The sequence below is a fragment of the Schistocerca americana genome, chromosome 2 (genome assembly GCF_021461395.2).
Source record: "Schistocerca americana isolate TAMUIC-IGC-003095 chromosome 2, iqSchAmer2.1, whole genome shotgun sequence".
NCBI classification, from domain to species: Eukaryota; Metazoa; Arthropoda; class Insecta; order Orthoptera; family Acrididae; genus Schistocerca; species Schistocerca americana.
The window spans coordinates 236,571,252-236,584,687 of record NC_060120.1 but is presented as its reverse complement, the minus strand read 5'-3'; the positions used below and the strand labels follow the sequence as shown (position 1 = coordinate 236,584,687).

The window sequence follows — 13,436 nt, the reverse complement described above, 5'->3', positions numbered from 1 at the left end:
TCTTCTAAGTCCTTTGCTGTCTCTGACAGAATTACAATGTCATTGGCACACCTCAAAGTTTTTATTTATTCTCCATGGATTTTAATACCTACTCCGAATTTTGCTTTTGTTTCCTTCACTGCTTGCTTAATATACAGATTGAATAGCATCGGGGAGAGGCTACAACCCTGTCTCAATCCCTTCCCAACCACTGTTTTCCTTTCATGTCCCTCCACTCTTATAACTGCCATCTGCTTTCTGTACAAATTGTAAATAGCCTTTTGATCCCTATATTTTACCCCTGCCACCTTTAGAATTTGAAAGAGAGTATTCCAGTCAACATTGTCAAAAGCTTTCTCTAAGTCTACAAATGCTAGAAACGTAGGTTTGCCTTTCCTTAATCTAGCTTCTAAGATAAGTCGTAGGGTCAGTATTGCCTCACGTGTTCCAATACTTCTACGGAATCCAAACTGATCTTCCTCGAGGTCAGCTTCTACCAGTTTTTCCATTCGTCTGTAAAGAATTCGCATTAGTAATTTGCATCCGTGACTTATTAAACTGATAGTTTGGTAATTTTCACATCTGTCAGCACCTGCTTTCTTTGGAATTGGAATTATTATATTCTTCTTGAAGTCTGAGGGTATTTCGCCTGTCTCATACATCTTGCTCACCAGATGGTAGAGTTTTGTCAGGACTGGCTCTCCCAAGGCTGTCAGTAGTTCTGATGGAATGTTGTCAACTCCCGGGGCCTTGTTTCGGCTCAGGTCTTTCAGTGCTCTGTCAAACTCTTCACGGAGTATCGTATCTCACATTTTACCTTCATCTACATTCTCTTCCATTTCCATAATATTGTCCTCAAGTACAACGCCCTTGTATAGACCCTCTATATACTCCTTCCACCTTTCTGCTTTCCCTTGTTTGCTTAGAACTGGGTTTCCATCTGAGCTCTTGATATTCATCCAAGTGATTCTCTTTTCTCCAAAAGTCTCTTCAATTTTCCTGTAGCCAGTATCTATCTTACCCATAGTGAGATAAGCCTCTACATCCTTACATTTGTCCTCTAGCCATCCATGCATAGCCATTTTGCACTTCCTGTCAATCTCATTTTTGAGACGTTTGTATTCCTTTTTGCCTGCTTCATTTGCTGCATTTTTATATTTTCTCCTTTCATCAATTAAATTCAATATTTCTTCTGTTACCCAAGGATTTGTAGTAGCCCTCGTCTTTTTACCTACTTGGTCCTCTGCTGCCTTCACTACTTCATCTCTCAAAGCCACCCATTCTTCTTCTACTGTATTTCCTTCCCCCATTCCTGTCAATTGCTCCCTTATGCTCTCCCTGAAATTCTGTACAACCTCTGGTTTAGTCAGTTTATCCAGGTCCCATCTACTTAAATTCCTACCTTTTTTGCAGTTTTAATCTGCAGTTCATAACCAATGGATTGTGGTCAGAGTCCACATCTGCCCCTGGAAATGTCTTACAATTTAAAACCTGGTTCCTAAATCTCTGTCTTACCATTATATAATCTATCTGAAACCTGTCAGTATCTCCAGGCTTCTTCCACGTATACAACCTTCTTTTATGATTCTTGAACCAAGTGTTAGCTATGATTAAGTTGTGCTCTGAGCAAAATTCTACCAGGCGGCTTCCTCTTTCATTTCTTAGCCCCAATCCATATTCACCTACTACATTTCCTTCTCTCCCTTTTCCTACTACCGAATTCCAGTCACCCATGACTATTAAATTTTCGTCTCCCTTCACTATCTGAATAATTTCTTTTATCTCATCATACATTTATTCAATTTCTTCATCATCTGCAGAGCTAGTTGGCATATAAACTTGTACTACTGTAATAGGCATGGGCTTCATGTCTATCTTGGCCACAATAAGGCGTTCACTATGCTGTTTGTAGTAGTTTACACGTACTCTTATTTTTTAATTATTATTATACCTACTCCTGCATTACCCCTATTTGATTTTGTGTTTATAACCCTGTATTCACCTGACCAAAAGTCTTGTTCCTCCTGCCACCGAACTTCACTAATTCCCACTATATCTAACTTTAACCTATCCATTTCCCTTTTTAAATTTTCTAACCTACCTGCTCGATTAAGGGATCTGACATCCCATGCTCCGATCCGTAGAATGCTAGTTTTCTTTCTCCTGATAACGACGTAATCTTGAGTAGTCCCCACCCGGAGATCCGAATGGGGACTATTTTACCTCCGGAATATTTTACCCAAGAGGACGCCATCATCACTTAACCATACAGTAAAGCTGCATGCCCTCAGGAAAAATTACAGCTGTAGTTTCCCCTTGCTTTCAGCCGTTCGCAGTACCAGCACAGCAAGTCTGTTTTGGTTAGTGTTACAAGGCCAGATTAGTCAGTTATCCAGATTGTTGTCCCTGCAACTACTGAAAAGGCTGCTGCCCCTCTTCAGGAACCACATGTTTGTCTGGCCTCTCAACAGATACCCCTCCGTTGTGGTTGCACCTACGGTACGGCCATCTGTATCGCTGAGGCACGCAAGCTTCCCCACCAACAGCAAGGTCCATGGTTCATGGGGGGGGGTGGGGGCTTTGTTCCTATACTTTGAAAAGATATGTTCTACGCAGTTCAGCATTTGTAGGAAGTTACCTCCTACTATATATCTAAAATATGATAAGAAGATTCAAGAGACTGACTGGTTAAATTCTTGGGATTACAACTTGATGATTGAGGTGGGAGGAGCATACCACAGAAATGCTGAAATGACTAAACAAATCTGTATATTTTCAATACAGTTGTCAGACATGAGTGGTATAAAAACAAAGAGCCAGCATACTTTCAATCCATAATGTCAATTTTTTGGTGTAACTCATCAAGCCAAGCAAATTTTTTACTATGAGGCAGAATTTCTGGCTAGTACTTATTTCCTGGAGGGAAAGTGTTTAATACAACTATTAGACAGATAATTACAATACTATCCCAGCCTTCAGAACTATTAGTTCCTTCCTGGTGAGAAGAGAGAGATAGGTTGGGGAAAGCTGAAAATACTGAGCAGGTCACTCACACCCCAAAATCAGAGGGGCCCACCTGTATTGAGGACAAGCATCTACCTTACACTGGTAGGGCTGGTCACTTGGGTCCAGGATAAGAGGGATGCGACATTGGGTTCCTCTCTTCCTGGGGTCCGATTGACTCTCACTTCTTTTTTCTGTTCCCAATCTACCCTCTCTACTCACTGAGGAACTAACTATTAGTTCAAAATGTTGTGATAGTTGTATACTTTTATGCGTGTCTACTGGTAGTACTAACATTTCTCCTGAAAGTAAGTAGGCTGCTACTGGTCAGCAATTCGGTCCCACAATTTTATAGTTTTCTCAAGTGAATTTTCCTTTCAGTACAATTAAATACATTAGCTACCAACACAAATATTATACTATTGCACATTGAGAGGTTCTTCTAGACAGAGATTCTAAGTAGATGCGATTTCACATTATATGTGAAGGTAATTTTATTACCCATGAAATTCCTCGTATTACTCAGGAAGCGGTTATTCACTTCTTTCTGTTACGTACGAAGGCTGAATGTTGGACAGTACATTTTTCCTTCTACAGTAATATTACATTTATGAATGTTGTTTTTGTTTTCAAATGTAGTACTGTAATGCGAATAAGCTGTCAGTATGCTCTATTATTTAGAGGTGTTTACTACGGATTACAACTAATTTTCATTGCGTAGGAGTTTTATCTTTGTAAAGGCATTATAAGAACTTGTGTAAAGGAATCGCACTAGTACTTCCTGGCGAAAAGTTATTTGTTACTTGTTCGTCTAGTTTGGAGGAATGTATGCTATGCTTTCGAATAAGTTTTGATACTGGGAGACTGAAGACTGTCAATCAGCGATGACTGTCAAGACTAAATTTCCGTGTTATATTTTCTAAGAGAAAATGTATTGTAATATTTCTATCGAGCAATTTTATATTGGTAAATTACTCAGAAATAAATTGGCCAAATTTTTAACCATTCGTTACAACGAGGTTTGGTTACTAAAGAAAAGCTGTGTGTGAGCACAAAACTGAACCTCTCTATCTGAACTCCACTATCACATTTCTTTCACCCGAAATATCCTTCCTAGGCACAACGGATAATATTTTGTCGATTTCGACTATTGACGAATTAATTTTATTACAATTAGTGCACGCCACAGTTCCTAATTTCTTATATTATCACAATTGCGTCAGTGTAGTGCATCATTTCAAAATTAATCATCGGAAATTCTTCTCTCTGTCACCAGAATTCTACGTAATTCAGTGTACTTCTTAACTTCCCGAAAGATATCAGTCCTCGACGCGTAGTAGTTCCTGAAACAATGTATTTATGTCTGCGTCACACGAAGCATTTTACTGTCAAGAGAGAAAACTTTGTGAATTTATGTTCGAAATAATTTTAAAAAACTGTTTAATATTGCTACGCATTATATTGATTTAGAAGGCTACGTTTTGACAGCCATTTGTTAGATTATAATTCTTTCCGTCACTGCTAGGAATTATTTCTCCCCATTTCAGGCCATCGGCGAACATTCAGCATCAACACTCAAAGGAAGCAGTGATATGATGTACTCCTGTTTTCCGACAATGAGTGTTGTTGGCGATAAAAAAGTTCGCAAAGGTTGTCAGCGGTAGACGAGGGAGTGGATCTTTATGTTTAAATGCAGTAACTGTGACATAATTAACCAAGATTTTATATAATTGTGAGACAATAATATTCAATATGTGCAACCTACCGCCGAAATTCTATGAACTCTGTCGTCTTTGTTTATCGTGTGATGGTGTAAAATCGTCTATTTTCGACGATGAAGGAACTCAGCGTAACTTTCCGCTGAAAATTATGACGTGTTTATCATTATTGGTTCGTATTGTAAATACCTTTGCTTACCTTACAAACAATTTACTGTGATAAGTTTGTTTTTAAGTAGGTCTTCATGGCTGTAAGAAAGATGGGTGTTGAAAGATTGTGTTTCGTGATAAGAGCATTCCGAAATGGAACGTAATGATTGCGTTTCATATAAGTATTTGTATATTGATTTTCATTATCAGGAAAGCTTTCATTTGATAATTTTGCATGTCTCTTTTTCTGAAGAAAATAAATTAATTTCTTCTTGTGTTTGATTTATTGGTGTTGTGTATTATTTGTAGGTGTCTGACAGAGATCTATTGCCACCGTCTATATGTCACCGCTGTGTGTACAAACTTGATGTACTCTATGACTTCAGGGAAGTCTCAAGAAAATCAGATGTGATCTTAAAACAGTATTTGAGCTACACAGAGCAACTTGCTCGGGCGACAGCAGTATGTAAAAGGGTACTAAAATTGTATTTTTGTGTTTAGATAAATCACTTAAGTCCAGACAACAACATAGTATATGAAATGTGTGTAATTTCTTTTCTTGTTTGCTGAAGGATGGGTTGTCAGTTTAGTTGTCTATTATGGACAAAATTCACTACGGTACTTAACTTGTCTTGGAGTACACAGTATTGAATATGGATCCATTGTACAGTCAGCTTAATACAAGAGGTTTTTATTTATTTATTTATTTTTATGTGGTACACAATGAATTTTTGTGGTGAAATGTAGCTTTTAATGAAAGTTTTAATATCTTATCTTCTCTACTGTATACAATGTACTAAGCAGCCACATTGAGGCAGAAGAAGCTTATCCTGTGGAATTTTTATAAACATGGATATCTTTTATTATTACTATCAAAAGATTTATTAATGTGTTATGATTTGCCATACATTACATATTGTAAACGTGATGGCCATCGCTGTGAGTTGTGTACACAGTACAATCATAAAAGTAATATATTGTTAGAAGTAAATATTTATCAATTACATTTTCATTGTTTTTGCCATCGTGAAAGGTAATTTGGAAAGTTTGGGTATCTCAACCTCTTGAAGCCTTTACTGGGAAGCTGTTATGGCCAAGTGTGTAAGTTATTTTATAAATACAAAAGTGTGGGGTTCAGTCTGCCATCTACCCTATTGTTCCTCACATATTCATTACTTCTTTCACCTCGGGTGCTAACTTTTGTGTGGGGGGGGGGGGGGGGGGGAAAGTGCCAAATTTCATCTTGGGTTTGTGGTGCAAAGTAAACTGTATTTCCTGGCTTAGCCAATTTAGTCAAAAAACGAGTACCTCCTCTAGTAGGACTGCCAAATAAAGCACTGTGGTATGCAAATCTGCCTGGGGTTGGAGAACTACTGTATATGTTATGGGGAAGCTGTTGTGTGTATCTTGGTTAATCAGTGTTTTCACCCAAGTGTCTCATACCTGGCTCAGGAATATAAAATGATTCACAGCTAATTGTTTACAGGATAGCAACAATCAGTCAAGTGTGTAAGGGTCAAATCTTTTATCTTATTGTCATTGGCAGTTCCATTTGCTGGAAATATATTAAGAAAAAAAAGGATTTGCAGGGACCCACTTGCCAGTTTAATGCACTATCTTCCATTGTTTTTTTTTTTTTTTTAAATAATGGCACAGGTAAGCCTGTGGAGAAGCAGTGTAATATAAAACAATAGCTGATATATGATTGTGTAATTAGACTTTTTACCAACAACAATTCTGTCAAGACAAATTTGAGTGCCCTGAGGAGATAAGAGACTAGTCCGAGTTCGTAATGAAGACCTGTAGGGTGTTCTTCCCAAGTCAATTTTTAATTGGTAGTTATATGGGTTGTAACAATTTGTTGCACTGCTGATTATTCCATTGTTGTTGAGGACACAGATCATTCTTTGCAATTTTTTATTGGTCAAATGTGTGACTGGCATGAAAATCAGACTTATTAGAAATTACTTGATGAAGTATTGTCCGAATTTTCTAACCAATCGGAGAATGGAAAATGGACAAATAGGGCACCAGATTGACCAGCAAAAAGATCTAGTTACGAAAAAAATCTTGAAAGAAAGCAGCTTAATTACGAAAAATGTAATGGTTTGAGGAAAAATTTGAATAATTCATTAACAGCTACCACTGTTAGCTATGTGAATGAAGTGTCGAAAAGTACATCTTTCCAGGTCTAGCTAATTTGGTCATAAAAGGTTCCATTGACTTGGTGTTTAAGTGTTGACAAATGTTTGATCAGAGTGAAAACAAGACTTACTGGAAATTACAAAGTTGATCTTTTGTTTCAAATTTTTATAGTCAAACAAAGAGTAGAAAATGGACAAAGGGGCTATCAAATTGACCAGACAAAATTATTTTTGCTCACTGTTTGTAAAAAGAAAAAACTTTAACCAAAGATATAGAATAAAATTGGAATCTTCGTCAGGGAGCAGTTGGTTTTGGTAAGCATTTTAGCTGCTATAACGAGTGATTTGCATAGCAATAATAATTCTGTTTGTATAATATTTAATCATGTGATACTCTATACAAATCATATCTTAACATACAAAATGTTTTATAGCTTGACTTCACATAGCAATAGTATATCAAGGCCACACAATGGCATACTATAGGGTCTGCATGATCCACCACACAAATCTCCTCTAGTACTCTTTAAAATTCAAAATTAACATTGAACTTTAAATTCTTAATTGGCTCTTCATTTGCTGTACATGATTTTGAGCATCATTAAAAGGCACATCAAATGTTTCTCTAATCTCTTTTATTTATTACATTTAGACAAATTATTTCACATAACAGTTGACTGTTTTCATTTTTTTCCCCCCCAATTCTTCAAAATTTTATTCACATTAAGCTGCCCCTTGGGATAATCAGAGATATGAACGTGTATTGCCAAAACAGTGCATGTACATTTACTTTGAGCAGGAAATGTGATCTCTGCAAACTGCAGCATACTTTGATGGGAACGCTAGGATAATTATTTTCTGTTTTAAGTGTTTCTGTAAACAGTTAAACAGGGTGAACGCAGACCTCAGCAAAGAAATTTCGGATGTTGTTCACAGAATATTTTGCACTGGGAACCTATGATCTCTGGTAGGTGGTTATATAGCAATTGCACTTGGTATGATTTCTTACCCTCATTAAATCTTTGTATCTGTATTACACTGAAGATAGGTGCACAACAGTGCAATTGCTGAAAGTATGCAGTTTGTCTGGCTTGGAAACAACACTATTCCATTTGCTCATGGTACTTCTACTGGAGATAACCCACTTCAATCTTCACTCTCTGTCTTGCATTATGTACCTCTTGGTTCTGGTTTGTATTTGCTTTTACAGCATGTTAGTTGTTAATGACAGTGACACACAGCAATATGAATAGGTTTACAGGTGAAGAATTGGCCAATATGCACCTTTGTATAGGTTCACGGACTGTCTCATTGACACTGAACTGAATTTTGCCTATTACAGTGACAACTGCACCACAGTAATTTTGTATCTGTACAGCACTGTTTTGTTTTGTACATTTCGTTGTTGCATAGCACATATTTTTTTCGCTGTTATGGAGATATTTTCACAGACACAAAGGTATTTGATGTAACAAACAGAATAAATCATAATTGCATTCTTGTTCTGTAATGAGCCGTTGGAGACCACAGATCCCTTGCATAAAAATATTCAGAAAATAACCTTGAACAACCTCGGGAATTTTCTTGATCATGCTTGTGTTCATCCTATATAGAAATTTCACCACCTGATCAGTACTGGCTACCCATAATAGCTCTTAGCAATCGCCGGCCGTAGTGGCCGTGCGGTTAAAGGCGCTGCATTCTGGAACCGCAAGACCACTACGGTCGCAGGTTCGAATCCTGCCTCGGGCATGGATGTTTGTGATGTCCTTAGGTTAGTTAGGTTTAACTAGTTCTAAGTTCTAGGGGACTAATGACCTCAGCAGTTGAGTCCCATAGTGCTCAGAGCCATTTTTTTCTTAGTAATCAGTAAGATTATACAAATTTGTTTGGATTGCATATAAAAGAACCAGTTCTTGTGGAATTGTTCTTCATAGTTCAGTGGATGATGGAAAAACACAGTTAAGTGGGAATGAGCTTTCAGAGTGAAATATACTGAATTTACGTTCTTGACCATGTGATTAGTATGCCTATTCCATTTTGATGTCTAGTAATTTCATGACAGGCAGTGTAATTGAGTTTGTACCATTTAGTATCAGTTGCAGGGAATTGTGAGTTGCCGGTCTCTATATGTCTTAGATTTGTTTTGAAAGATTTAATTTGTTTTTCAGTGTTCCATTTGTCCTTTCCTTTGTTTTAGTTGCGTTATAGATTTGGGCGCCATGAACAGGAAGCTTGTATTTTTGACAGGTATTGACCTTCTTTGCCTGGTTATTTGACACTTATTACTTCTGTAGACCTTTCATAATGTTTCAGTTGTAGAACTCTACTATAACTTAGTTTAGTGTTAGCCCCCTACATTTTCGGACACGTTTTAATTTCTTCATGGTGCAGGTTACTTATGAAGGTTTACAGAATGAAAGCATTTGTAAGGTCCCAGAAAATCTCTGCATTATGTGGTAAATTATACAGCTAAATCTGAACAATATTTCATTGAAAAGCCTAAATATTGCATTCTGTGTAGGGTAACCATTACATAATTTGTATTCTGTAGGAGTTTGCAATTCCTTTTCATGTAAATTGCTCACAAAAACTACTTTTGAAAAAAAAAAAAAAAAAATCTTTTGCCTTCCTCAGGGGGGAAAAGTATGTATTATATGGTAAGTTCACATTTCAGGTATAATTTATATGAATCACTGCAGCTGCAACAAGTTTTCTTTTAATAAGTTACATACCCCATCATGGCTAGACATGTGACATTTTACCTGAATTTTTAGAAACGAATTTGATTCCGAGCTACACGCAAAATGGGTACTACAGATAAGTAGCTGACGGTCCTACAACACAATCCTACTGAGAAGTATTAGTCGACTCCTGTATTATTGCATCTGGAAGGAGGGTGCTTCCAGGCTTATCACGAGTTTTTGTCATGATATTTCACGAGAACATGCTGAACCACCAATAGTGCACACCAGGTGTCCCGAAAGCATTCAAAGTGTGATGTGTTTTCCTTAATCACCTCTGTATTTGTTTACTGTAATGGCACTGCATGTTTCTGATAATGACCATGGGAGGCCAAGTGCAATAATACCATGGCGGAGTAATAACTTCACCTATATTAGATTGTGCATTATTTGTAACTTTGTCAGATTAAAATGTGACATTTTGTTTCAGAGTTAATTAGTATTAATTGTTAGTATTTGAATTTAATTTCTAAATTTCCCAAATTCTGTTATCCATATAGTTGTCTGTTTTATGTTAACATATATCCTTCATCAGAAACACACAGTTATTAATATGTGTGTCTAATTGTTGAGAGTTTATTTATCAAGTACTAAAATGTGCAGAATTATGATAACTTCATATTAATACTAAAAATGTGTAATTCTTGAATTACTGTTTTGCAGCAGGAAAAGAGAGTGGCCTCTCCTATCAATTGCAGCATGCAAAATGAAAATAATGTGGCTGAAGATTCATTGCCCCAAAATGAACAGAGAAGTGATTTGGATAAAACGAGCACACCCTCGCCATTGGAATTACGAATAAAGAATGAGATTAGAAATGACACAGGAGATGATGCAGACACTGGCAGTGAATCTGAGAAGTCATTGAGGTTTAACGGAACTGCTCATGGCTCAGAGTATGGTAAGAAACTGAAATGCATTTTTATGTTTATTTACGAATATCTACAAAACACTTGAGACATTATAAATTCATTACTACTCTTTTCTAACTGCATGTTTTCATCAGTAAAGTGTCTGTCCAGGACAGTCCTTATTTTTGGCATGTAGTAATTCCATGGATGCATCTTGATTGCTAAAAACTTTATTTATGACATGTTTCGATTCATCATCATCATCAAGTAACTGTGGCAAAATTTACACAAAATACAAATTAGAAAAGTTAATATATAATAATGAGGCCAAAGTTACAACAGTAACAGAAGTACATATGAGGTACAAGTACTTAAAATATGCTTAGGAGGCTCATGTAAGTGAGCAATACAAGAAAACATGCGATCTCATACACAATTGCCATTAAGTGATATTTGCAAAAGATGTTATTTTGAGACTTTGGATGCCAGACTGAAGATAGCAGTCTCGAAGACCATAATATATCACCTTCGTGCCAGATGGCATTGATTTCAAAGATCAAGACAAATCAAGACATAGGTTCTATAATATGCAAAACAGCATGAATATTCCTACCACACTACTTCTCTTCTTTTTCTACATGCAATAAGCATCATATTGTCAACAAAAAATAAAACAGAACACGTTATGAGTCAAAACCATCACAGAACACATACAAAGATTGCACAACACACAAGAGAACTAGGCACTTTGAGAGGGAAAGCAACACAAAGGCCGCTGTTATAAAGGAAGACATTAAAAAAAATTTTAATTACAATGTTCCAGTCAAGCAAGCTGCAGGCTATTGAGACCACAGATGGGTCATGTCAAAAAATAGAACCTATCACAAATAGCAAATTTTCTTGACATGTCAGCGTGGACTAGGGATGGATAGGAACAAGGGGGAGTGGCTGTGGGAAGGGATGGGCACCAAGGGCAGGGTACATATCAGATGGAGGCAGATGTTGAATTACTTGGAGGGGGGAGGGGCACATGGTGGAGGTGTGTAGAAAAATTGTAGTTGGTGGGGAGGGGTGAAGAACCAAGGAACTGGACAGAAGGGTAGCATGAAGAGATGGAGGGGAAAAAAGGAGTATTGATAATTACTTCAGATGATGATTATATTTCTAAAACAGTGTATTTTTTCTATGAAATAGGTTATAGAAAGGTTGGATGTGACCCAGCAAAAAATTTCAAGAGAATATAAAAAAAATTGTCAATCAGTGTAATTTCTTATTCTCGACATGTGATAAGAAACGTGTCATCATGGTGAATTCCAAAATACATAGATTAAGATCTCAAATAAAGATACAAGAGCGGAGTTACCCGGTATGTCCGATAGTGAACAATTGTTAGAGTCTGAATTGTAAAATCAATTGTTTCCTTAATAATATACTCAAAGAGCATTATGCTGTCACAATAGTGTATGATTTAAAAAAAAAAATCATATGACCTGGTGGAGAAATTAATTACATGATGATGATGATGATGATGATGACTCAAAACACATTGCAAATAAAGTTTTAGTGATCAAGACATTTCCATGGAATTACTACGTGCCAAGTCTGGATGGTTGCGTGCCTTGCAAATTGGAGACTTCATCAGTCAAATGGAAAAAGGTCCTTATTTTTAAGAAATTGCCATAGTGTGTCCTCAAACGTTGGTGAGGATAGTAAAGTGTTCCAGATTTGTTTCTTGCATAACATGCCTGTCATTTTTAATTTTTAAGTAACTCATCGACCTTAGAACACATAGAATGCTTTCTGTCAGAACACTTCATTAATTTCCGCAGTGTTATTTCACCTACCGTGTGTTTTGAAGAATATCATTACATTCTGTTCTCCTGAGAAAGTAAGTTGTTTCGGGCCCAGAGTTAAGTAAATAATAAAAATTTTACTGGAAACTTAATGTCATGGTCCCATGGAAGGAGATCAATAAACTGGAAAACTAAGTTTGATCCCACCACAGGAAACTTAAAGCAACCCCAAAAAGGTGAGGTTCAGAAAAGCCCGTAATAAAACCCCAGCGAGACACAGCGGGATAACTAAATAAATTACATGGAGAAAATAGTAAATATGCTTTAAAAATAACCGTGGCTGGATGACGACTTAGAAATAATACATGACCCAGCCACTTTGTGACACATTAAGATCACACACCAAGTGTTTTGGGAAGAATTCCGTATGTCACACAAAATTTTAAGAAATGAACAATACTCGCCTCGTTATCACTTAAAATAGATGGAAGATCCTGTGGGAAACCCAGTTCAACCCTCAGGTTGTCATATAAAACACACTCAGTTAAAAGATGTCGTACTGACACCTGTGTCGCACACCTTTGACATACTTGGGGCTCCTCCTGATGTAAGAGGAAGCCATGTGTCAATGGACAATGTCCCACTCTAAGCTGAGTAAGGGCTACTTCTCCACACCCTCGTGAGTGGAAGGAGGTGATCCATGGTCGCACTGAAGTCTTGATGTAATGTAGTTTATTGTTCCTCGCTTCCAGCCACGGGACTCCCACCAACATACGGCCTTCCTAGTCACAAATGATGCGACAGCCCACAGAGGGACTGAACAGCGGGCAGGAAGAGGAGGAATGGAGCAAGCCTCCTTAGCAGCAGCAGCAGCAGCAGCATCAGCGAGTTCGTTTACCTGGATGTCTGTGTGCCCTGGAACCCAGCAAAAAATGGCTTTCTTGTTTTGCCTTTCCAAGAGAAGGAGAGCGTCTTGCACTTGTTGCACCATCCGATCTGCTAGGGGTTAGAATAGGACCGAGGTATTCCTGCCTGTCATAAGAGGCGACTAAAA

General features: G+C 37.3%; 1 protein-coding gene across 1 annotated transcript in view; it reads left to right on the top strand.

Annotated features, from left to right (window-relative positions):
• The first annotated feature begins 4,602 nt into the window (after positions 1-4,602).
• Positions 4,603-13,436, top strand: part of LOC124595372 — an 80,445-nt gene continuing 71,611 nt past the window's right edge. Inside the window, exons 1-3 of the mRNA XM_047134089.1 lie at positions 4,603-4,872; positions 5,160-5,312; positions 10,402-10,639. Of these exons, the coding sequence (XP_046990045.1) occupies positions 4,735-4,872; positions 5,160-5,312; positions 10,402-10,639 (529 nt within the window). The 5' untranslated portion in view covers positions 4,603-4,734. The remainder of the gene's footprint in view (positions 4,873-5,159; positions 5,313-10,401; positions 10,640-13,436) is intronic.